Here is a 27351-nt window from a genome sequence, read left to right as displayed (position 1 = left end):
TTTGCGAGTGATGAAGCAGTGTTGCAGGTGTCTCTCTTCCTTTCTGGTTGTCTCTATCCAATAAATAAATAAATAAATAAATAAATAAATAAATAAATAAATAAATAAGGATAATAAAAATTTTAAAAAATAATCCAGGTTCAAGTCCTTATTCTCCACCTGTAGGGGAAAGCTTCATGAGCTGTGGTTGCAGGTGTCTTTCCTTCTTTATGCCACTCTTTCCCTCTTTCCCCATGCCCCTGTATCTCACTCTCTATTAAAAAAAATAGCCAGAAGAGTAGAGACTTTTTAGGTACCAAGTCCCAGTAATACAGTCAATATTATAAATGTCATACTACTGAACAGTATGTGGGAATTTTGCCTAGATTGATCTCTGCTTTATTTAATTGGCGGAATAGTGCTTATGTTTTTTTTTATTTTTTTTTATATTTATTTTATTTATTTATTCCCTTTTGTTGCCCTTGTTGTTTTATTGTTATAGTTATTATTGTTGTTGTCCTTGTTGGATAGGACAGAGAGAAATGGAGAGAGGACGGGAAGACAGAGAGGGGGAGAGAAAGATAGACACCTGCAGACCTGCTTCACCGCCTGTGAAGCGACTCCCCTGCAGGTGGGGAGCCGGGGTTTGATCCGGGATCCTTATGCCGGTCCTTGTGCTTTGTGCCACCTGCGCTTAACCCGCTGCACTACAGCCCGACTCCTTTTTTTTTTTTTTAAAGTTATGTATAATGGAGCAATGATAATTACAAGGCTAATTGAAATCCATTTTTTTCTATATATTTTCTCTCACTCATACTGCTTTTCCATTGCTGATTTTTGCTTCTGAATGAATTTGTTATTCTTATTTTGATTAAATTGATTCCTAGTGTTGGCCCTTTGATGTACAGTTCTGAAATTCCCAAGAGTATTCTTTATAGAAAGGATTGTAGTGATATATCTGCCTTAGAAATTTACTGTACATATTTCTATAAAATGACTAAAAGCACTGTTGCAGAGAAATCTATTTAGCTTTGCTTAATGCAACATTTATTTAAGAATAGATTTTTTTAAACTCTGTCTCCCCCTTTATAACATTTAGTTACATTACTTGATTAGAATTTAAATAAGTACCGCTCGCATCTCTTAGGGATATTTTATTTTTAAGAACTACCCTTTTAGGATTATGTTAGCTGTAAATTCAGTGGCCATGCTTTTTATTCTTTAACCCTCTTGAACAGTTTAAATATTTATTGGATAAGACTGGAAACTTTATTTGAAATTTAGGAAGATGTAGTTATGGCAGGATTGCAAATGAATTTGAACTGCTCACTTTTCTGCTTTTTTTGTCCATTGCTGAAATGCTCAGGCATTCAGTACCAGGATATGACAAGAAAGGAAGGAAACTTTAAGAAAGACTTAGGGACTGGGATGTGGCACACTTGGTAGAGTGCACATAATACCATGCACAAGAACTCAGGTTTAAGCCCGTAGTCCTCAGCTGCAAAGAAGCTTCAAGTTGGTGGGGCAGAGCTCATGTGTTTCTCCTCTTTTCCTCTGTTTTTCACCCTTTATCAGAATCAGTCTTCAGGAGTGGTGAAGTTATGTAGGTATTGAGCCCCTTTAATAAGTCTGGCATATATATATATATATAATATATATATAATATATATATATATTCCTTAGTGCTGACCCAATCCTAGTAATTTCCGAGTTTTTAATTCTTTTTTAGTTTTTCTTAAGATTTATTTATATTTTACTGAGAATTTCACATGAGACAAATTGAAAGCGTGAATTAAGCCAGGATACTATTCTGATGTATATGACATCAGGGATTAATATAGGAGCCTCAGATATAATAGTCTTATCTTCTACCATTTCCCTGATCATACTTCAAAAATTCTAGTTACTGCTTAAATTATAGATTATGTACAATAGTAAAACACTGACAAATACAAATCACAATGATGCTTGTGTTCATAGAAGGGGCTGAATATAAGTTTTATATTCAGAGTTATTTAATGTAGTACTGTTGCACGAAAATTTATCCCAGCATTAAAAACCATCATGTCGGGAGTCAGGCAGTACAGCAGGTTAAACACAGGTGGCACAAAGCGCAAGGACTGGCAGAAGGATCCCGGTTGGAAGCCCCGGCTCCTTATCTGCAGGGGAGTCACTTCACAGGCAGTGAAACAGGTCTGCAGGTGTCTGTCTGTCTCTTTCCCTCTCTGTCTTCCCCTCCTCTCTCCATTTCTCTCTGTCCTATCCAACAACAATGACATCAATAATAATTACAACAATAAAACAAGGACAACAAAAGGGAATAAATAAATAAATATTAAAAAATTTAGGAAAAAAATAAAAACCATGTGATGCTAAGGTCTTGGCGATGGGGATCCTTTTGTTTTTGATTGGTTTTGAATGTTGTCATCAAGGGGTACAGTTTAATATCTTCTCCAAATATGTGCAAGAAAATCTCAACTCTTACCCTCCCTAGAGTGTCCCTTCAACCCACTACAGGGTTTTGGGCCCCCTCTATCTCCTTCCCCTTTAATGGCCCCAGATCTGTGAATAGTGCTTATAATTGTTTCACTCTGTCCCACTACTTTTTTCTTTTCACCGCATATATTAGTGAAGTGACATATCCTCTTCATTCAACATTAATGTGATTACTGGATCCCAATGATGGCTTGGCCAGGAGCATATACATGCTACATGAGCCAGGACCCAGCCAAGCCTCTGCTCCCTATCTTCAGCGAGTGAATTTCATGAATGAAGGAGCTGTGCTTCCAGAGGAGAGCCTTCTCTCTGTCTCTCCCTCTTCTTTACCCATTGCTCTCTGTCTCTTCACTCTCTGCAAACAAACAAACAAACAAACAAAGGTAGTCAGTAACATGGAGTTGTGTAGATACTGAACCCTTGCAATAACTGACAGCAAAACAGAATCAACAATATACCTGATGTTACTTTACTGAGAAAAGAAAAGCAGAGTGTTCTTATCTATTCTAACCTTCATTAAGTGTGTATCTTCACTGGATTCTTAGGCACTGCTTTTACTATTCCTAAGCTTCCTAAACCCTAGTATCTCAGGCCAGTGATACTTAGATACAGAGATGAAAGAACAATTAAAGAAGACTGATTTTACATTATTGGTCTGGGTGACATAATTCAAGCTGTGTACATGGTGTAACATAAATGTGATTTTTTTTTTTTTACCTTTATTCCTGGTAAACTCATACAAACAAAGCTATACACTAGTAAGTTTTATTTTAACATTGTAGGTGTAAAATGCAAAAGATGAGTTTGAGAACTCTGAAACTAGGGAGAAATGCATTTTGATATTCACTGTATTTCTGTGAAATGTATTTATAGCATTTTTGGTTCTGGCCTTACAGGAAGTCAGAACTTCGTATCAGCAAAGCATCTTTGGCTGATTCTGGAGAATATATGTGCAAAGTAACTGGCAAATTAGGAAATGACAGTGCCTCTGCCAATATCACCATTTTGGATTCAAACGGTAAGAGATACCTACTACATTCCATTTCCTATTCTATTGTTTTTAGAGGATTAATCAAGAAATGTAGTAAGACTTGCATTAAATGGGTCCTTATCATTGAGAACATTTTAAAGGTCATGGAAGAAGAAAATCGGTATGTCAGGTATTCGGTGTGTCTTTCATAAAGCTTTAAAATATATAGTTTACTTTTTTGAATTTTAAATGATTTGAAAAGATGTCATAAATGGCAGAGGTAAAATGAGTCACTGAAAGAAAGAGTTTATTCTTTTCCTTTAAGTTATCCAGGGAGGACTATAAAATCTTTAGCTCTATCAACAACAAATGTGTGTATGTTGTTATATGTGTATTTATATAAGGAGTAGTGTAAGAATTCATATATATTGTTTATATTTATAAGCATAAGTAGTCTGTGAATATATGTACATTATATATATATGTGTGTGTGTAAATAAACTATGTCCTGAATATATTTATTTTCCTTTTTTAAAAGATTTTATTTATTTATTAATGAGAAAGATAGGAGGAGAGAAAGAACCAGACATTCTGGTACATGTGCTGCCAGGGATTGAACTCAGGACCTCATGCTTGAAAGTCGAATGTGTTATCCACTGTGCCACCTCCCAGACCATACAGTATTTTTATTTTCTTGTGTAATATGATTTTAATATACATGGTTTGGGCAATAAAAAGTTAAAACTATTAATATTTTTAAGTTTGCTTATTTTGAAATTAGAGTTTTGGAGGCAAGGAATTTCCTATTGTGTATAGGCTATAACAAGCTTTTCTGAAGCAATATTAGGAGAATAGTTCTTTTTTTATTAAAAGATTTTATTTATTTATGAGAAAGATAGGAGCCGAGAGAAAGAACCAGACATCACTCTGGCACATGTGCTGCGGGGATTGAATTTGGGACCTTATGCTTGAGAGTCCAGTGCTTTATCACTGTGCCACCTCCCGCACCACTGGGAGAATAGTATACAAATAACTTTGGAGTTGGAAAGTCTCACTCATCCTCTGGCAAATTCTCTGAGTTATTTTATTAAAATAGAAGACACCTAACTAGTGGCTGTCTTTTTCTCAGTATCTCTAAGCTCCTCTGCTTGATATAGTTACATATAGGAGCTGATGATTAGTGTATAGCATCTTGAAATAATAAAATGTTCTTTCAAGAGCTTTGCCACTTCTTTCTTTTTAATTGTAGGGATTAATGGTTTACAGTCAATGATAAAGTACAGTAACAAAAAATAAAATATAGTAGTGTGTACATGTGTAACATTTCTCAGTTTTCCACATAATAATTCAACCCCCTTTAGGTTCTCTGACTTCATGTCCCAGGACCTGAGCTCTCCTCACCCACCCAAGAGTCCTTTACTTTGGTGCAATGCACCAAACACAGTCCAAGTTCTGCCTTAAGTTTTCTTATTTTTCAACTTATATTTTAAATTTATTATTGGTGATTTAATAATTATTAACAGTATTGTGGGATAAGAGGGGTACAATTCATACAGTTCCCACCACCAGCGACACTTCTTTACATATTTAAAACCATGGCACTCAACTACAGCCTCCAAAGCCATCTATTATAAAGTAAAGCACAATTTCACTGCTTCTTGGTAAGAGGTGAGAAAGTGTGTCCACTTGATGATATGAGCTTCTTGAATGTAAAGTAAAAGTGTCATATCAACAAGGGAAGATTGAAAGTAATTTAAAGGGTTTATTCAGTAAGATTAATTTAATTTATGATGATTAACTTTTTTTGGAATAGAAAAGGCACTTAAAACCATTGAGCACACTGTAAATATTCTGGTTAATTCTAGCTCTCTTGAGCTAGAATGGCCTGCTCTATTGCAGTGTAATCAAAGTTCACTTATTTCATTTTAACATCTCCCCCAACAGGAAGTTAAGGACAACAGTGCAAAGTAGTTTCCATTACTATTTTTAGGAGCTGTGCTTATAGTTTAAAGTCTAAGAGCTACTTATAATTCATATGAGTAAATGTAACATCCACTTTGCTTTTTTAGTTGAATGTCATTTGACCATACATGAAATTTCATAGGATGTTAATTCAAGCACAAGTTAAAAAATTAATTTCAGTGGCTTCTTTTTATTACAGCATGTTTAGTATGTACGATTGCTGCTATGTTTCAGTCTTTTCATAGCAAATGACATTGAATTATGATTTTGATACTTGGATAAGTTTCCTGTAGCTATGCATTCTATAGGGAAAGAAAATTAGTGTCATGATTTGAGTATTTATTTATAGAACTAATGAGTGAATTATTTATTACTATATTGTTTTTATGTACCATCATAGGCTCCCTTTCTTCTGAATATCGAGGTGCTGAATGGCCTCTTTGTGAGAATATAACAGGTCATTCTTTTCCAGTACTTTCATTGCATTTAAGAAGATATGGAGACCTAGAGCTATTTTAGAACAGACACATTCAGAGTGAGACATGGATCTAGGTTTCTTTTGTTCCTGTTCCAGCATAACTCTTCTATAGTTAACTGACTTGCTAAATATTTATGGTAAAATTATTTGGTTTGAGGATCTGCAGGAATGATGTATGACATAAAGAGAGAAATGCTACAGGAGAGGCTGAGAATTAAACCTTTATTAAGGGGCTGGTTGGTGGTGCACTTGGTCTGAGTGCACGTAACAATGACAAGGACCTGGGTTTGAGCCATCAGTCCCCACCTGCAGGGGGAAAGCTTTGCAAGTGGTGAAGCAGGGCTGCAGGTCTATCTCTCTCTCTCTCTCTGTCACCCCCTCCCCTTTCAACCTCTGGCTACTTCTGTCCAATAAATAAATAAAGATAATTAAAAAAGAAAAAAAGTATTATAAGTTAAGCTCTAGAAGATGGAATTGTACTTAGAATAATTCCAATCATTTAAGTAACGGAAATTTTTCACTCTCCTAATGTCTCTAGTTTCAATATACTTCAGGTATTTCTTAACTTTTGCAACTTTTATCTCAACTCCTCTGCTTTCAAATAAATTTCTTTATCATTATAAACTTTGACCTAATTATGATCCCATTGTCCATAGTCTTCATTATGGATTTTTAAAAAGGCATTTTTTTTTCAGCATTAACCCCTGTAAAACTGGTTTCTGAATTTCCAAACAAAAAACCTCAAAGCAAGAATCTTATTGTACTGTCAGAGCTTATTGTATCTGAACATGAGAAGACCTGAAGAGATTTCAAATCACCTGCCTTTGGTCAAATGTCTACCATGAGCTCAAACAGAAAGAGTAAAGCTGAGGAAAAAAAAAAAAAAACATGGCAGACTAGAAACACCTTTTTCTTTAGAAGCTGGGGCAGTACGTGCTATTCATCAGAATCTGTGGTTTGGGAGACTCTGGGATTAACAGTGTTGTGTTCATTTGAAGACTCTCTTGAGGGGTTTTGTTACAGTGGACCTGATTCTGTTCCTTCACCCCTTTCACTGCTGTGTGGGTATTCAAGACATCTCAACTCAGTTCCTAAGCTTAGATGCACTAATTTTGTCTTGTCATGGTCTCTGTGTCCCTAGGAATCTGGGCAAAGGTTACACAGAAATATTACTTCAGAGAGAAAAGTAGCACTTTACTGTGGGTATATGCTATGACCTGACTACACAGTTTCTTCTTGATTTGGATTGAGAGTATGGAATTCTCAAGAATTTATTTGGTGGGGGTGGGAGGGAGAGGAATCCTAGAAAAGAAAAGTATTAAAACTAAGAACTTGTCTAAATATTATGTAGAATTCCCTTTGAAAATTTAATTGATTTCTATGAAATATCAGTCATAATATTTATATTAAGTGGTTTGACTTAATCCCACATTACTAAAAGAAGTACACAATAATGGTTTGATACTGGTCTCCTTGATGGATAACTCTGGCATGTTGTTTATTGCAATCTAATTATCTGTATTCTAGCTTATGTAAGAAATCCTTGTGATTTATTTAAATCCTCATACAGATGCCTTCATTGTACTAACCTGATTAGAATATTTTGGTATAGGAATTTAAAGACGTGGCAGAGGATAAAAGAGATGTGAGGAAAAGATATATTTTTATTTTCTGTCTGCTGAATAAAGATGAAAACTGTAGCAATATGAACTTGCTGTTTAACATCTGTATTCCTATTAGTACAACTACATAGCTATTAGAATAAAGCTATATAAATATAATAAAAACATAGTGCCATTAAACAGTATAGTCTTTAATGAAGTACACTGTTAAATTTCTTTATTTTAAAACTGGATATAAATATTATGATTAAAAATTAAATTAAGAAATTCACTGGAGTCGGGCGGTAGCGCACCAGGTTAACCGCACATGGTGCAAAGCGCAAGGACCAGCATAAGGATCCCTTTTGAGCACCAGCCTCTCCACCTGCAGGGGAGTCGCTTCACAAGTGGTGAAGCAAGTCTGCAGGTGTCTATCTTTCTCTCCCCCTATGTGTCTTCCCCTCCTCTCTCCATTTCTTTCTGTCCTATCCAACAACAATGGCATCAATAGTAACTACAACAATAAAACTTAAACAAAAGGAAATAAATATTAAAAAAATAAGAAATTCCCCTTAAATAAATGTACTTGTGAATGAAGTGATTATATTTCCACTATTTTCAAGTATTTAGAAAACTACCAGAAAAAAATTAATCATTCTGTTTAACTGTGTTTTAGAAATTTTTGTTTCTTGCTTTTTCAATGTCTTTTAATCCCTATCTTATATTGGAAAAAATAACATCATAGAGTTGACAAATATAAACCTTTGCAATTTGCTAATTACTTCTGGGACTATTTAAGTATAACAAAATCCAGTTCAGCTTTAATATAAGAAAGGATATAACAGAGAGAACAGAGAAACAGAAGTAGTATCTGATTAACTATATTTATTATCATATTTATTGATTAAATACCTTTTTGCATATAAAAATGAAATAAGTTTCTCTTCAGAGCATCTCTACCATGAGTTTATATGGAAATAATGTGTGAGCACTCTCACACAGTATATAACCTACCAAATCATATACTTTCTAGCCTCTAAAGGATCAGGCTATTTTCTTTTTCATGCCATAAATCTACATAAAGGGATACAAAAGTGTTTTAAAGGCCAAAGGAGCTGATAATGTGTATTCTGGGCAGTTCTTTGGCCCATGCAATCAGTCAGAGTCTACATTTCATGATTTCACTAGTCAATTATAGGAGCTCAAACTGGATTCTTATTACTGAGTTCTTCAAGGTATGGTGGCTCTTTCCTCAATTCCAACTGACCTTGAAATCCTGGAATGAATTAGTTCCTCTGTTGTATTTCAAACTTAGGGTGGTTGCATATATGTGTGCACCCAGACAGACGACTTCATACATCAAATAGCATCTAAGAAATTGTTCAAATGCTTATATCATGGGTGTGTATTTTTATGTTTTTCTAATTACATCTTGAGTTTATAGAATATGCTTCTTCTGCTTACCAAATGGTTATTTACTTGCTAAAAAAAAAAAAGAAAGGATCTAATAGATAGCTTTTATAATGTGATAGATTACAAATGTTTTGCTTCCATGAATTCAAGTATGGTAGTTTAAAAAGGCCACTCAACTAATATATATTTACTTTTATTTGTGCTTTACTTGACTTTGTTTTTATGTAGGAAAACCTTACTTTAGCAATTAATTCTCAGCTAACAAGCTTCATGAAAACTCCTGGATATCAGGCTAGGAAGAACATAACAAACCAAACCAATTTTAAAATTAATTAATTACTGCTTTCATTTAAAAGATTAATGTAAGAGAACATACAACTAATCACTCATGTCTTCTCCTAGCTTTTATTTGTCAGTAGGAAAAATTATTTGAGAATGATTCAGTATTCCATAGGAATAATTGAACACATAGCAATAAAATAGTAATCTCATTTCAAATGAGCAGATAACATATTATTTCCACAAAATGTGATTGATATGTCTCTTGCTTCTTTAAAGAAAAAAAAAAAGCTGGTTTATGTGGATTATAAACCTAACTTCATTTTCACTGCCAAAGTAGCAGCCTTGGATATGCTGTGATGTTGGGTAGAAACCTATTATTATTCTGAGAATCAAGTAAATATGTTTTAGAATTTATATTGTAGTCTTTACATATGCTATATGGGGTTTCCAGGTAGTCTTGTAAAGGAGATTAGTATGAGTGGAATAGAGTGCACTGATCCTTCAGTGACAGCTGAATCCTCTCTCTATACCATTTATTCATTTATGTTTTAATTCAATTTATTTATTATTGTTTAGAGACAGAGTGAAATTGAGAGGGGAGAGGAAGATGGGGAAGGAGAGATACAGAGAGACCAACTGCATCCCTGCTTCACCACTTGTGAAGCTTTTCCCCTGCAGGTGGGAACTAGGGACTTGTATCCTGGTCCTAGTGTGTGTACTTAACTAGCTGTGCCACCGCTTGACCCCCAACACTCATTAATTTCAAATTTTCTTAGTTTTTCTTTTTTTTTTGGGGGGGGTGAGGATTACCTGGGGGTGTCATATCTGGGGCTTTATTTCTCTGGGACAACTTTTTCAGATAGAAAAATAGAGACAGAGGAAAAGACACTTGAACACCAAAGCTTCCTCCAACATGGTGGACACAGGCTCAGTTCTAGACCATTTATTTAACAAAGTCCTTGGCAACTACAATAAGTACTCACTGCAGCCCAGGAGGTGGTCCAGTGAATGCCTTGCACTCTCAAGCATGAGATCCTAAATTCAATTCCCAATGTTGAATGTGCTAGAGTGATGCTCTGGCTCATTCTCTCATAAATAGATTGAATTATTAATTAGTTAAAATATAATAAGCACATTATGAATATAAATTCAAACAGAGGTATTCCTGAGACATCTTTGCTGGTGATAGTAAGTGTGCCTATATTCAATCTTTACAAAATGATAATATTTTTATGCAATATTTGTATGCAAGATAATGACAAATCATTTTACAATAGCAAGGAATCATTGTTTAAATACACCCAGATACATCATACATACATATCTATGTTTGTATAAATATATATATATATATGTTTTGCTAAATAGTTGTACTATACTGATAGTGAAATCTTAAGTCATGAATGCATAAAAATAAGAAAAAAATTTCTTCCCAGAAGGTGTTATATTTCAAACACCACAACTGTTTCTTGCCAGAAAGCCCAATTTATTAAAAATGCATTCAAACATTTCAAATATATTGTTTCTTATGCTTACTTACCTACTCAGCATAAATTACTCAGAGTGATTAATTCCTGATGATTTTAAATCTTCATTATTTTTCACTAATGAAGGTAGTGTTTTAAAAATAAATTCACATATTTAATATACCAAATTACCCTAGGAAACACTGTTATTTAAATAAGTATCAGACTATTTTAACAATTTTTTTAAATCTGTAGTTGAAGCAAAATTATAATCACAGAACAAAAGGTTGCTAAGTAAATCTGGGAATTCTACTCAAAACACACATAAAATGCTTTCTGAGTGGTTTTAATAAAAATATTAACATTTCATATTGTTGAAATTCTTTTAATAGAGTGTGTAACTTCCAAGTTTTCATTTCTTCAAAGATAATTCAGAAGGTTTTTACTTGAAATCTGAATCATTTAATATATTGTTAAGTTCTCTGAGACAAATACTAATTTTAGGAAAGGAGGTTATTTTAAGTTATATCTCTGTAGATACGTCTTTGTAGTAACCTTTTGTTCTGATATTTTATGTAACAGTCAGTTAAAAAGGAAACATGGAAACATTATGGTTAGGCTTTTTTTCTAATCTAACATCTTTTGTGCCAGAGATGGAAAAACTTTTTTTTTTTTCATTTTTTGTGGAAGGTCACAATGCAATGGACATCTCCTTATTTGTCAAAAGTAAATGTGAAAGAATCTTGATATACATGTTGGGATCTGGAAATGTTCCCAACTTTTTAAGTGACCCCGAGCTACTACTTCAGGCTTGCTGTCATGTTACTGATGCTGAAGGGTAGAATATGGAAAAATCTTTTTGGTGTAAACACTTTAAAAACATAGACCTTGCAGCCATTCATAGAGAAAGGCAAATATTGCAAGTCTTTGATTTAAAAAGCTTCTCTCAGATAAAAATTTCTCCAGAGGACAGTCTTAATTTTATCACCTTAATCAGGAAAACTACTTGTAGCCACTTTAGAAACCAGTGTTGCTATTTTACCAACTCAGAGTATTTTCTCTAATAACTGCTACTTGAGAAAGTTCAAAGACTGTGTGTGATGAACCTCATACAGTATGTCTTTCAGCTTTCTCTCATTAATTGCTCATCAGATTTGTTCTACACAACTTGATGACTTGATGATAATCTCATATCTTGCCTGGTTTGATACTTGATTGAAGAGGATTTCTCACTATTATTTTGTACTAGAAAGAAACATGGCCAGTGAAATAGCTTACTTGGATAGTGCATGTGTGTCACCAAGGTTCAAATCCAGTCTCCACAACATTGAAGGAAGTTTCAGTATTTCTCTTTCCCTTTCTTTCTCCCTCTTTCTCTTCCTTTCCCTTTCCACTTCCTTGCTCTTTTACCCTCTCTCTCTCTCCTTTTCCCTCTCCTTCAACCTCCCTCTTCCTCTCCTTTCTCTTCCACTCTCTTAATAAAAGAGAGAAACATGGTCTTACTACAGACATATTTCTGACTTTTACATATTCATATTTGACTACATGTTTATTCTTAAGCATTCCTGCTGCATTTCACATGCAATTTTTGTCTTTCCCAGTTAAACCAATTACGCAAAACCCCTTTTCTCCTAGTGTATGCTCAAGGTTAAATAAATAGCATTTACCCCTTAAATAAATCATTTTACCTACTAGACTATTATGATAATGGAAACTTAAATGGTCATATGTGAATTTGAAGATGTTTACATGATTATTATTGCTCCATGATTAGCAGCCTATTAATTTAAACATAAAATAAGTATAAATGACATTCTTAGAATATTAAAAGGGAGAGTCAAGTGGTAGCGCAGCGGGTTAAGCACTCGTGGAGTGAAATGCAAGGACCAGAGTAAGGATCCTGGTTTAACCCCCTGGCTCCCCACTTGCAGGGAAGTCGCTTCACAAGCGGTGAAGCAGTTCTGCAGGTGTCTGTCTTTCTCTCCCCCTCTCTGTCTTCCCCTCCTCTCTCCATTTCTCTCTGTCCGTTCCAACAACAGCGACATCAATAACAACAATAATAACTACAACAATAAAACAACAAGGGCAACAAAAGGGAATAAGTAAATAAATAAATACAAAAAATAAAAAAGAATATTAATAGGACCTGCTGTCTTTTATACTAATGCAACAAATTTAGCATATTTATTTATTTTGTTCCAGGCAGTTGACTGTTAATAAGAAGGTACAATTAAGTCATTTGAAAATGTTTATACACAGAGTAAAGGCTGAATGATATGCATTTCTCTACATCTTTTCAGGCTTTATACAATGTACTGAATATTAGATTCTAATAAGCCTAAACCCTTTACAGAAGAAACGGATGAATGCAGAAGTAGACAGTATAGTCTCCTTTACTCCATCATAGACTTTAAAGAAGACTACCAGAATTCCTAGGATAGTGATGTTCCCAGAAACATTCTTTTGTTGGAGTAGGAGCTGCATACCTTACTTACTTTGTGCCCTGTCCTAATATGTCTGCCATATGGTATGGCTCCCATCTTGATTACCATTGGCAATTTTATGTAGATTGATGCCAGAACTTGATGTTTTTCATTTCTTACTCAGAACACTACTTGCTTTTGTTTTTGAAACAAAAATGTGACTCTTCAAAGATCTGTAGTTTTCAAATTCTGATTACAGCTTTGATCCTGTAACTTTTATTTCTTTCTGCTTTCCTTGCAGTTGTACATTCTCCATCACTAATTCCAGGGGGCTTAGTAAATTCTATGTTTTTTTCATCACAGCTCAAGTGATGTTCTTTGCCCAAGAAAGAACTGTACTTATTTGGATGGGTGCTTCATGTCCCTCTGCTCTCTCTCAACATTCCTCACTTTCTGTGTGAATAATCCTGGGCTTCCCCATCTGGATGGATAAAATCTATCCCTGCCCATTCTCTCCTGGTAACACTTCCATTCTATTTACTTCTAGTTTGAAGGCAGGCTGTGGAACTGACTCCCAGCCTCCTGATTGTATGTTGTAATATCTTAAAACCTTTCTTTTTGCAGAGATCATCACTGGCATGCCAGCCTCAACTGAAAGAGCATATGTGTCTTCAGGTAAGGAGAATAAGCTAGTCAAGTTTTACTAACCAGTGTGACACATAACTGCTGCTGGCTGTCCCTCCTACTAATCAGAACCTCCTTCTGCATTAAACTTGCACTGTTCTTGTTCCTATTCCAACATTTATGTCCAGCTCATTCTGCCTTTTAAACTTTTACTTAAAGGAGTAAAGTTCTTGCTTTATAAACTTAGGCCTGAAAGACATGCATGAGAAAAAAAAAAAAAACTTTTATCTAACCCTAACTGACTGACATTAGACCTCTGAGTTACAAATTAAGTTTTTAGATATTTATAAGTACTTCACTCAACTGCTTCTGCTTTCTCTCATCCATCATAATTTACTTCTGGACAATGTATATAACAAGATCAGAGTTCTGACTATGGGGTTCTAATGACCAGATGCCATCACTATGCTGAAAAAATTGTTATAGCTTCATTTTGTAAATTCTGCTTTCTTTTTATTTTCACTTATTAATAGAAAGTATAGGATGAACAGATTAGGAACTTAAAACTCAACACTAGTAAAATTAGTGATTTTTAAAATTATTCTTTTAAAATATATATTGATTATTTTTAAATTTGATAGGACAGAGACATTTTGAGGGATAGGGAGGAAGAGAGGGAAAGAGAAAGACACATGCAGCACTGCTTCGCTACCTGTGAAGTTTCCCTTTGCAGATGGGGACTAGGGACTTGAACCTGGGTCCTTGCACAAGTTAATGTGTACACTCTACCAGCCATTTCACTGATCTTTCTACTAACTGCGAATTTTTAATTATATTTATTTATTTTCCTTTTTGTTGCCCTTGTTTTTTATTGTTGATGTAGTTATTATTGTTGTTATTGATGTCATCGTTGTTGGATAGGACAGAGAGAAATGGAGGGAAGAGGGGAAGACAGAGAGGGGGAGAGAAAGACAGACACCTGCAGACCTGCTTCATTGCCTGTGAAGCCACACCCCTGCATGTGGGGAGATGGGGGCCTGAACCCGGATCCTTACATTGGTGGTTGCGCAGGTCCTTGCGCTTTGCGCCACGTGCGCTTAACCCCTGCGCTACCACTGGACTCCCTAGCTGTGAATTTAATCTGTTACAAATGTTTGTCACTCTTTCTTATATGTTGTAATTATAAAATCTTGAAATATTTAAAAAGTCATTCTTTAATTGAAAGTAAATTTCAGGAAATCTAGGTTCAAAAGTCACCTCGGAGTATAGTATATGTTATATGTAAACATATATAATAATATAATGACATCTCATTTTGCATGTCACTTTATAAAGATTTTTACATATTTTTGATAATAACAAGTTAATTTTTTAAAAAATCTCTATTTATTGCATAGTGACAGCCAGGAATCAAGAGGAAAGGGAATACAGAGAGACACCTGCAGCCCTGCTTCACCACTTGTGAAGCTTTTCCCCTGCACGTGGTGACGGGGGTCTTGAACCTGGGTCCTTGCGCATTGCAACATATGTGCTCAATCAAGTGCGTCACCACCCGGCCCCATTAATCACAACTTTTTAAAACAAGAATATTGCTTTTAATTTTATAGATGAGAAAACTGAAACATATAAATGTTGTAATATTATCTCAATAAGTAGTTTTAAACCTGTTGCTCGAAATCATAAAGTCTAAATTTCTGATTACCCTAGGCTGTTTTAGTCATGTTTAGGGTATATTAAGGTTTTAGTACTAAAATTTGTGTTGTAAGGTAAAACCTAGAGTCTAAAAGGATTGTGTTTTTATGAATAGGAGTTTGCTTTATTCAGTCTTAATGGAATTGCTCTAGCAAGCCTTGCATGAACTTTATTCAACATCATGTCTGAAAAAGATGTTTATTCAGATCTGCCTGAAAATACTTTCATTTAATATTTTCCCTCTGTGCATGAAACTCTGCTCTTACTCTCTCTGAAACCAGAGGTTGTTCTTGTTGACTTCTTATTTCTTAAAATCGAAACAACATTCTAATGAGAGGAATTGTCACTCATTTGCAGATCTCTTCAGGTTACTATTTCTTGTACGTTCATGTAACAGTTGGTGAGAGGGATGTCTTACCTGTGAACTAACTCCACTTCATCTCTTTAACATGCATTCAGGCCTACTTAACAGAAATACTTCTTATGGTCTTTGAGTGTCTTTCTTTAACTTTGAATTTCTTCATTCAGCTTTTCTATTGCACCATTTCCTAGAGATTTTTTCCCCCATTTCTGGGGTATTAGGAATCAAACCCAAGACCTCACTTATATAAAGCATGTGCTGTATGACTTAGCTTCATTCCCAGCACTCCTAGTGCTCCAAGCTTGGCAAATTTATGAGTCCAAGCAGTCTGACTCATTCCATTTTTATATTTTATAGAATCTCCTATTAGAATATCAGTGTCAACAGAAGGAGCAAATACTTCTTCATGTAAGTATATTTAAATTATGTTCACTAGGAGTTAGCTCTTGATAATAGCTGCTTCAGCAGCTCATGTTCATGTCTTCCATCTGTTACTGAGGCACAATGTATCAGGTGCTTACTACTGGGAATAGATAAGGCCTTTGGTAAGAGTACCCTTGAAGTCAACCAGATATATTCCCTCTCTAAAATGTATATACATTTTAAAGGACACCACACATATACTAGTTTTGGGATACTATAGTGTCTTCAAATGTTGAAAATAGCTACCTGAGCCCTAAGGCCTAAGGCCTAGCTCTGGGTGAGCATTAGAGGTCTGGGGTTTATTTATTTATTATTTTTTATAGTTGTCTTGATGCCTTCAGCAATTGCCTGAGGCATGACACCCAACTATTTGGAGTCTATATTCCAATGCTTCTCTCAATTCTCCTGTGAAAATCCTCTGTGATGAATAAGGGAAACTATATATAGCTGCCCTTATTTTAAATTTGATGGCAAGTGACTAATTATGAAAATGTTTGAAAGTAAGTCCCTAGGCAAAATCTCAGATTAGTTTTCATCTGTTTAATATGAACTGTGCTTTGTGCTTATGGAGTTCTAGGGCTGCTAGATTGATTGGTGCTTTGTGCTATGTCAGGGGAACTTAAGAAATTAGCAAGGACTAGTAAAAATAGTTTTGATCCTTATAAATTGTGAATAGCATAGTATTAAATTTGATATTGAGCATGGGAATGTAACAGACCTTGAAAATAAAACTATTCTTTCTCTTTATTTTTTTTAGCTCTTTATTTAAATCTGTTTCTGAGTTTCTTAGGATCCTCATTCAATAGATGTTTTTGATTATTTTTCCAATGCTGAGAACGTGTTTAATAAAGTTCCCTTTTGCTGTCAACATGGAGGGAGAATCTTTGAAAGGAAGCTTGATGCTTTAACAATTCATTCTGTTTAAATAGATCAGCTTAATCCTAAAACCTTTCTCTTAGACTTGGTGACATAAAAACTGTAATGATAGCTTGTAAACATTTTTACTGCATGAAGTATGTTGTTTTGACTATATTTTAGCTATATAAAGCATCATTTAACTGGATAGATGGCAATAATCTAGTAGGATCTAACAGGAAATGAAATGCTGGGAATGGCTAAATTGGCTTCCTCTGTTTTCTAAGGACCCTCATTATATACTCCAAAATGATAATCCCTTCTGGGGAGCGTGGGATATTTGTTATTTAATTCTACTTATAAAAAGATTAGTTTAATTATATAGCATTTAGTTAACTAGCACTACAGAATCATGCAGAGTTTTGTATTTTAAGTATTTATTATACAAATGTAAATACAAGGTTTTTATTTTTGGCATTTTGTCTGGGAATAATTTCTTCTCTGCATGATTTACTGAGTAAAATTAGCAAAACTCTTGTAATTGGAACCCTTTTTGCTATCACTAATGGGAAGGATGGATGCTGTTCTTGAATGTATCCCAGTAATTTTGAAATATATGCTTCTTTGTGTTTTCTAGAACTTCAGGGAACTGAAATGAAACTCTCAGTTTACATTTCTGTCCATTGTAGTATTGGAGAGAGAAAAATAATAGTGAAATCTGATTCTGCTGTCTCAATAGACTTCGTTCATGATATTTGGTAATAGTTAAGGACTCAGAGTGAAGACTGTAGACTGCTGTATGAAGGTGTCTCAGTCTGCCATTTTCCTACATCATTAGTATATGTGGTAGTCTGTCAGCGAATATTGTCAAGTTGATAAATGAGTACATTTTTTAAATTTCCTGAGAATATTAACTGTAATTTGGATATATAAATCAATAATGGGAGGATTCCAGGTCCAGTCTTGGCTAGAACAATGAGAGAAGTGTGGAAGCACAAGAACCATTTAAAAGCAGCATTACTCAGAACTCGTGCTGCAGAAGAGCTGTGGCATAAATATATCTCCCTTCTGTAAAGTTTGAAGGTGAATATTAAGTAATCTGCAAATTTAGTGAATTGGACATCAGAATTCAAAACATGTACAAAAGTCAGAGACCTTGAGAAAGTTTTCATCTATCAGAAATAATCAGTACTTAAGAATTTTTTTTCCCCAGTCAGCAAAAAGACACCAGCTAATATTCTCTGTATGTGACAATTGAGCTGTGCTGTTTCAATGTAGTCGTATGTGGGTTACCTCCTTTGAAAAATTGACATTGGTATTTTTTTAAAGGAAACTTTGACAAACTCTTTCTGAAGTAGTATGATTTCAACAAATATACCTTTTGTACTATAACAGTTTGGTACGTATTTTAGGTTGGTTTAAAAAAGAAAAAGCAGCTCTGTTAGTTTTCAGTTCTCTGGGTACAAATGGACATACCCTAATATTTCAGCATTTCTTCACTGCCAGTCCTGTTTTTGAGGGCATATCACTGTTGGATCCTATTTTGATATGGGTCAGTAATGTTAGTTCATGTTTTTGGCTCTGCTCCAAATCCTGCCTGGGATGTCAGCCCTATTAACATCCTGTTTCTCCCCAAAGTTGTCCTTGACCACTTCAGCCTTCAGAGTTTTCCTTTCTCCTCTGTGACTTACATTGGAATACAAAAAGCAAAACAAATACAAAAAAAAAAAAAATGCCACTTCTACCTGACCACAATCACATTGATAACATTTTTGTGTATTTTCATAAATTAAGTGTTCTCATTCTTGATTGCTATTGTTCTATAATTTTTCTATATATTTAATGTGCCATGGGGATTTTTTCAAGTCATAATTTAAGATATTTACATGTAAAACTTTAAAATAACATATTAAATCCCAGTGACCATAAATAAGTTGTTGACTAGAGAGTCCAAGGGATTTACTTTCATTTACAAATAATTTATCATTTTGCCTCCTTTTTATTGCTTTTTTATAACATTTTCGTGAATATTGGAGTATGAAAGCTATAGTAAGCACACTTTCCTGCTTCTTTTGTAAAGTTGGGATCTTCCACTTTACAATCACTAATTTTAGTCATTACTTATAATTTTTTAAGTTTCTTATAGTAATATCTGGGTAAAAATATTTTATTTATCTTGTTTAAATTTTTTGCAAGTGAGGCTTCTATGACAAATTTTCTAAATAAATTTCTAAATGAGTGGCCTATTATGTGTTATAGGTGTTAGAATAATTTAAATAGTAAAAGATTTAATTTTAAGATTTAGGGTACCCAGAGAGGTCATCTTACTGGTTCTTTATATAGAATCAGCATAAAAGTAAATGGATTGTTTAGAACAAACCTTAGTGACTTCTTTTTGAGAAGTGTCATCTGCCGGTGACCCCATTTAAAGACAATTTATTGAATGCTGAAAGAAATGCAATTGGTCTACCAACCACTTTATTGAATTAAGCATCATCCATTCCAGTTGAATATATAAATGAGATGTTTAATAATAATAGGAAATAAAATAAATATGGGTCTCTGAATAGTCTTAGTGATAGATATTTTAATTAATAATAGCAGCAAACACTTATTGAAACTCTACCATGTGACAGGGATTGTGCTAGGCTGCTTACTTGGATGATGACTCATGGTTCCCATAAAACTATATTCCATTTTTCAGATGTCAGAACTAATATATTTTGCCTCTAGTCATACAAGCCGAATTCAAACCCAGCCAGTAGTCAAGCCTAGAATAGTGCATGAAGCTTTACATCATAAGGGGAAAAAAAAAAAAAAATCTGTAACAGGAAAAAAAAAAAAAGAAATTTTGTGAATGGAATAAAATAGTTTTTGATCCAAAGTGAACTGGAAATATGTATTTTAAGTTTAGATAATTGCATTGCTTATTACCAGTTGAGCCTACATGATGTTTATATGACAGATTAAAAAATGGCCGGTGGTAAGGTGAAATAGCACTTAGACATTGGATGAACTCAGACTCTTGGGTCTAAATACTGTTTAAAACCATTATGTAGTCTTAGGCAAGTTCTTTAACTTTTCTGAGATGCATTTTTATGTCTGCATAATCTTGTTTGTCTTAAACCTAGATTGAGGAGCCTAGTGGGAAAAATGATTATGAGTCATTTAGCATAGCCTAGTTTTTAAGTAGTCTTCTTTATTTATGGAAGAGAGTTAGTACCTGAAAAGGTGACATGACTGAAAAAAAAAAGTGGGAGTCAGGGAAGTCTTTGCATCTTATTTAAGTAATGTAGGAAAATAACCTTTTTGTTGGAGGAGGAAAGCAGTTTCTGATTTTAAGTCTAAATGATAATGCTGGAAGTTCTTTGCCGAGAATTCACTAGGTCTTTTCAAAATATTATATATTCTCAGCTAAAGCTTAATTTTAAAAGAACTTATGTAAGAAGTTCTCTTTGAAGACTCTGAATGAAATGAACAATTCAGTCTTTAACTTGGCACTGAAAAGGGTTTGCTGAAGGAAAATGTGTCTTTTCTTGTAGGCATTTCTGTTATAATGAGATAGGGCATCTTCATTTGGGAATAGCATGGTGATGTGTATTGATTCAGTTGGACTAGGTATGCTAGCCCAGTGGTGAAATTCAGAACTCTGGTTCATATATTTCTAACTTACTAATAAATGACTTACCCCCCCTAAATGATAGTGGAAATTACCAGAGTCTTTTCTTAGTAGTTCCTAACTAGAAAAATAAATAACATATCAATTTGAAAATGTTTCTGGTAATAAATATGAACTTTGTCCTTTTATTGTAAAAGAGCTACTTCTAATTGAACGAAAACTGTCTGTCTAGCTTTATATAAACTTGACATTGTGAAAAGTATGATGACTTGTTGTAAAGGACAAATTACCATGCATTGTAGAGAATAATAATTTTAAGAGGAAATTGCTAACTAGTATTATTTTCACCATTCTGATTGCCCAGAATGTTAATTTCATCTTCTAGGGGAAGATAGTGAGTTAGAGCAAGAGTAGGGGCTTGTACGACATAACCAATTATATATTCAGGTGTATCATTGCTTAAATATTCAGTTCATTCATCCATCTTGCTTTTTCTCCTATACTAATATCTGTAGCTGAAATATAATTTTCCAGTCCTATCTTTGTCTCTTTTAGAGTTATTCATTGTCTTCTATTACATTCCACTACCAAAAAGATAATTTCCAATCTTTTGATTGGGCTTGTCACTACACAACAATGAATTTTGTATTCACTTTAAATTAACATTTAAAAATACTCATTTTAACCATAAACTATGTATATAAGTACTATGTAAATATCAGTGATATTTTTCACACTGTATATTAAATAATACACAATTTTTATATTGAGTTACTTATTTGAATAATAGATCTATATATATTTCATCTCATTTTTCAGATGAAGGATTTGAAACTCAGAAAATTTTTGACATAGTGACACACCGGGTTAAATGCAAATAGTGTGAAGCCCAAGGACCCGTGAAGGATCCTGGTATGAGCCCCTGGTTCCTCACCTGCAGGGGGTTTGCTTCACAAGTAGTGAAGCAGGTCTTCAGGCAACTCTCTGTCTCTCTCCCTCTCTATCTCCCCCTCTCCCTCTCAGTTTCTTTCTGTCTCATCCAATAAAATGAAAAATGTCCGCCAGGACCAGAGGATTCATAAGTCCCAGTGATAACCCTGGAGGCACAAAAGAGAGAGAGAGAGAGAAAGAAAGAAAGAAATTTGTGACACATATGCACATAAACTTCAAGTAAATTCAAACACTAAATAGATGATGAAGAAATTAAAATTTATTTACTTATTTTGAGGAGGTACAGAAATTGAGAGGAAGAGATAGGGAGAGGCAGACAAACACCTGCAATTGTGCTTTACCAATCGTGAAGCTTCCCCCTACATGTGAGGACAAGGAACTTGAACCCATGTCACTATGCACACTATTGTGTATGCTCAATCAGGTGCACCAATTGTTGGCCCAGAGAAGAAACTTAAACCAGCATCTTCTGATTTCAAGTATTATGATCTTTTATTACAAAGATTTAAGGGGTCTATTAAGCTATATTGAGGGAAATCTACTTTCTGAAAAAAAAAAAAAGGAGTGTTTTCTAAAGTCGTCAGGAATATGATTTATACCTGCTATTGTAAAGTCACCTTTTACTGAAATAAAACTCTTCTCCACAGTCTAGACTGAAATAGACAGCAAAGTCCTTAGTTAATGGCAATGCACCTCAAAGATTTAGTGTTATAAAATGAAGTAAAAAGCTGATCTAGATTCATTTGACTAACTTGTCTTGATATATATATATTTTGTTACTTTGAGAATTGGGCTGTCAGTTTCCAAACATACTATTAATACAGAGGGGGATATTCTTTGAACCTTTATTGCTAACTGATGATCACTGATAGGCAACTATTTCTCAGGGGAATTTGATGTTTGAGTGAGTCCACTACATTATTGCAAACTAACTGCTACTTAATTCATTGCCTGGTATCATAAATACTAGGGAATTATTTATATTACAGATAAATTTATTAAATGAAAACCATATTACCTGAATTATTATCCTTTTGGGTGGTCTTACTGGAATAATTTTAGTTTTGTGTACTTTTTTATTTTTTGGACATTGACTGTAAGAGAAAGGGCATCTTTTTTCTTCCTCTGTTGAAGGAAGTACTAAGCTTGTAAGTGGTGTTTTTTAATCATAAGCAATAGAGTAAAGCAATGGAATGGATTATACACTTAATTTTTAATTTTAATCTATTTATTATTATTTTTAATATTTATTTATTAGAGACAGCCAGAAATGGAGACAGGAGGGGATGACAGAGAGGGAGAGAGACAGAGAAACACCTGCAACCCTGCTTCACCACTTGTGAAGCTTTCCCCCTGCAGGGGGGGATCGGGAAATTGAACCTGGGTACTTGCGCACTGTAGCATGTGCAGTCAATCAGGTGTGCCACCAATCAGCCCACATTTAATTTTTTAAAAAATTTTTTTTAATGTTTTATTTAATTTATTTATTCCCTTTTGTTGCCCTTGTTGTTTTATTGTTATAGTTATTATTGTTGTTGTCGTCGTTGTTGGATAGGACAGAGAGAAATGGAGAGAGGAGGGGAAGACAGAGAGGAGGAGAGAAAGATAGACACCTGCAGACCTGCTTCACCGCTTGTGAAGCAACTCCCCTGCAGGTGGGGAGCTGGGGTTCGAACCGGATTCCTTATGCCGGTCCTTGTGCTTTGCGCCACCTGCGCTTAACCCGCTGCGCTACAGCCCGACTCCCCCACATTTAATTTTTTAATGGTGAATTAGAGGCAAGTAATGGAGACAGAGGATTATACCACCAAAGCGTCTAGAAATACAGAACTTGCAAGATCTTGGTAAATTTATACTGAATAAATTTATTTATAAAATAAATTTATACTGAATTTGGTAACTTCCTTAATTCATTTTTCCCACGTTATCTAGGGATCTGAAAAATAAGAAGCAAAGACTAGATATTTTCAAATGAAAAGACCCTGAATACTATAGCAAACCATTGTCCCCAACACCTTCTACCACATCCCCCCCCCCACCACCACACCCAAGAAAGGGGGATGGAAAAACAATATGATCAAGCAGTAAGTAAGAAATATGGATGGTGATTTAATTAGACATTTTCCAGTTGCAGTGTGATGATGTTCAGTTCCAAGAGATTTAAGTATAATAGATGGGCATTGTTCTAAATAACCAACCCGATGTGGCTTTTCAGTCTTTATGCTTTGGTTTTTTACAAATGCTAATTTCTTTTGCTGCATGTTTTTTGCTTGTCATGGAGATATTGCTTGAGCTCAAAGTATCTATCTCCTTTTCTCATTATTGGAAGAGAATACCCTGTTCAGACAGCTAAGATTTACTTAAATGTTCCATAAATTAAGAAAAAAAAAAAAAAGATTGGCTCAGCTTGCGTCATATGCCTACATCTAAAATAATTTTTGTATCCAGGAGACTAATGATTTCTGTTGCATGGGTCCTGGGTCAGATATCCACACTGTGTATGTTTAGGCTAGTGAGGCAGATGGACTCGACCCCTTGGGAACTGCATGGTATATGTTTATTACTGAGAGAGGAGATAAATACCTAAAGAAGGGGAAAGAGGGTGAGACAAGCAAAACCAATATAGTCCTCTACCACTGATAAATAGGTAATCTTATTTTTTCCTTTATTGGGGGATTAATGTTTTACATTTGACAGTAAACACAGTAGTTTATACTTGAATAACATTTCTCAGTTTTCCATATAACAATACAACCCCCACTGGGTCCTCTGTCATCCTTTTCTAGGACCTGTACTCTCCCCCCACCCAACCCAGAGTCTATTACTTTATAAGCAGGTAACTTTAAAAGAAATCTACAAAAAAAAAAAATTCTAAGAAAATTATTCATTTTATAATTTATAAACAAATGAGTCTTAAATATTAATTCAGCTGTCTAGGTATTTAACCAATCTATAAGAAGCTTATAAGAAGTTATTCATAAATAATATAACTTTTGAGAATATGATGTGGTTGTTACAATTCTACAGAATAAGAAGCAAGTGGTTGCATTAAAATCAAATGAATTCTAACATGTCATTTCTCTGTGGAAATGCACCACAAGGAATCCACCTGGTCAAACAGAATATTTTTATGATAAAAAGTAATATGAAGGAAATATTAAAGAGAATTCATCTTATAATAATATTTCTAAGGAGAAATTATTGAAGTAGCCATATATATTTTTACATATTTTATACATTTCCCTTTACTGATTCAGATGGATTAATTTTCTCATCGGTCCTCATAGCAGCTTCATAATTTCACTTCCCCTATACTCCAAAGCAGAAACATGTTTTTGTTCAGGCTTTCTTCAAATTATCTGTGAAAAAATAAACCTTACAAAGAGTCCTTGAGTATGTTTTAGGATAGATAGATTATGGGGGCAAGAGAAGTACCTTGTATGTGCAAATGAAACTGTGTGTGTAAAAGCAAGATAAGCTATAGGAAGGAAATAGGTGACTGAAGGGCACGTAAGAGGTTTATCGAAACATTTAAAATGTTTCTAATAGTGCAGGTAAAGGGGACAGAGAATTAAAGCTCTTCAAGCTCAGTGAAATGAAACATAACACCACTACATATGTTCATACAAGAAAGAAGTATTGTAGCAGCATTTTCTGCTTGTTAATGTTTCTAGAACATTATATGTGACCTTTGGTTTAAAAAAAAATGCACTGAAGAGTGATTCTAATACAATCCCTGGTGAAGAGGATCTTCATAAAGAATAAGGTCAGATATAGTTTTGATAGATTTCAAAATGTCAGGATACCCACCCTTCCCTATCTCTTTAATGTGCAGGCCTGGGTATATTTTACTGAACTGATTCCCTAAAATTGTGGAAAAAATATTCTCTGTATACTCAGCTGATAAAAAAAAAGCTTAATTACTTCATTTTTCCATCAAGATGTTAGATTATCTTCTACCTGCTGCAGTACATTCTTGATGGTCCCATAGCATTTGCTTCAAACAACAGATTGACAAGCGTGTATATATCAGCTCTACATCTGAATGTAAGGTCTTTTTTTCTAAAGATAGAGAAAGAGAATTAGAATTAGAGCTGAGTTAGAGTTGGAGCAGGAGTGGGAGTGGGTGAGGGAGAGGAGAGCGAGAGCAAGAGAGAGAGAGAGAGAGAGAAAAGAGAAGAGAGAAGAGAGAGGAGAGAGAAGAGACAGTACAACACAGAAATGTTCCTCAGTGAGGTGGTGACCAGGCTGGAACCTTGGTAATGTACATGCAAAATAGTGCCCTATCTAAGAGCTATTTTACAAGCCCAGAATGTAAGGTCTTGCAGGAGGAAATATTGGTTTATTTGTGCTTCTATTTCCATAACATACCACTGTGCTAGGAAATATTAACAGCATTAAGCATTAACAGTAAAAGTTATTATTAATTTTAGTATACTACATTTTTTAAGTTGTACTCATACATACTGGTAGGCAAATCACCTAAACCTCAAATCAAAAAAAATTGAATAATTTTTAAATTGACATGAAGAGCATACAGTGTCTCAAATGATACTTATTAGAAAACATGCAGCATTTTGTGAAGTACTTCATACTTTCTATGCGTGTATTTTAAATTTATTTGTTATTTACATATGAAAGATTTCTTTATGTTTGTAATAAATATTTATTTACATTGTCTTTTGTAAGAATGTGCCTCCTTTGAGATTATTACAAATTTTCTAAAACCTGTTAAATTTGTTGGTTGCTGTTCACCCTGTGGTGCTGAAGAGTCACTTGTTTGGGGAGAAGGGAATGCCATCACAAGGTTCGTTTTTTTATTATTGTTAAAGATAGAATTGACAATGAGACAATGAGAATGTCTTTTAATGAGTACCTACCCTGTGTTAGATACTTCAATCTGAGAATAGGTATTATTCTCTTATAGATGAGGAAACTGACAAGTTTTTTTTTATTATTTATTTATAAAAAGGAGACACTGTCAAAACCATAGGGTAAGGGGGGTATAACTCCACACAAGTCCCACCATCATACCTCCGTATCCCACTTCCCTCCCCTGATAGCTTTCCTATTCTTTATCCTTCTGGGAGTATGGACCCAGGGTCATTAAGGGGTGCAGAAGGTGGAAGGTCTGGCTTCTGTAATTGCTTCCCCACTGAGCATGGGTGTCGACAGGTTGATCCATACTCCCAGCCTGTCTCTCTCTTTCCTTAGTGGGGCAGGGCTTTAGGGAAGTGGGGCTCCAGGACATCTTGGTTGGGTTGTCTGTCCAGGGAAGTCTGGTAGCATCTTGAACCTGGTGGCTGAAAAGAGAGTTAACATATAAAGCCAAACAAGTTGACTAATCATGAACCTAAAGGCTGGAATAGTGCAGATGAAGAGTTGAGGGGGTCTCTGTTTTGTAGATAGCTAGTAGGCCTATTTTAGTTGTATCCAAAGGGCCTGTGACTATACTATTTTTTTTTTCTACTGAGCCTGAAATCTGATATGCAGGTGGATCCAAGTTATTGTCTGGGGAGATGGTGTCGTGGCTGGGAAAATGACCAGAAAGTTGGGTCAGGGAAGAGAGTAGCTCTCAAATATGGGAAAGGTATATAAATATTGTTGACTGTAAACCCCATCGATTTCATCTGATCTAATCTGGGGCCCATATTCAGTTTAGGAGCCTATGTGACCTCTGCATCCCTGTAAATCTGAGCTCACATTCTGTGGTCATGAGTAGGAACGTTCCAAGCTGCCCCAATTTCAGGACACAT

General features: G+C 34.7%; 1 protein-coding gene across 7 annotated transcripts in view; it reads left to right on the top strand.

Annotated features, from left to right (window-relative positions):
• NRG1 (neuregulin 1) overlaps positions 1–27351 on the top strand; it is a 208684-nt gene that overhangs the window by 48730 nt on the left and 132603 nt on the right. For 5 of the 7 annotated variants that reach the window (XM_060183002.1, XM_016185243.2, XM_007516293.3 and 2 more), the window contains exons 3-5: positions 3372–3493; positions 13695–13745; positions 16105–16155. In XM_060183002.1, the coding sequence (XP_060038985.1) occupies positions 3372–3493; positions 13695–13745; positions 16105–16155 (224 nt within the window). The remainder of the gene's footprint in view (positions 1–3371; positions 3494–13694; positions 13746–16104; positions 16156–27351) is intronic. The other 2 variants (XM_060183017.1, XM_060183011.1) reach the window with 1 other exon arrangement.

This window comes from Erinaceus europaeus, chromosome 2 (assembly GCF_950295315.1).
Source record: "Erinaceus europaeus chromosome 2, mEriEur2.1, whole genome shotgun sequence".
In the NCBI taxonomy this organism is placed as follows: Eukaryota; Metazoa; Chordata; class Mammalia; order Eulipotyphla; family Erinaceidae; genus Erinaceus; species Erinaceus europaeus.
This window is presented reverse-complemented; position numbering and strand designations above follow the sequence as displayed.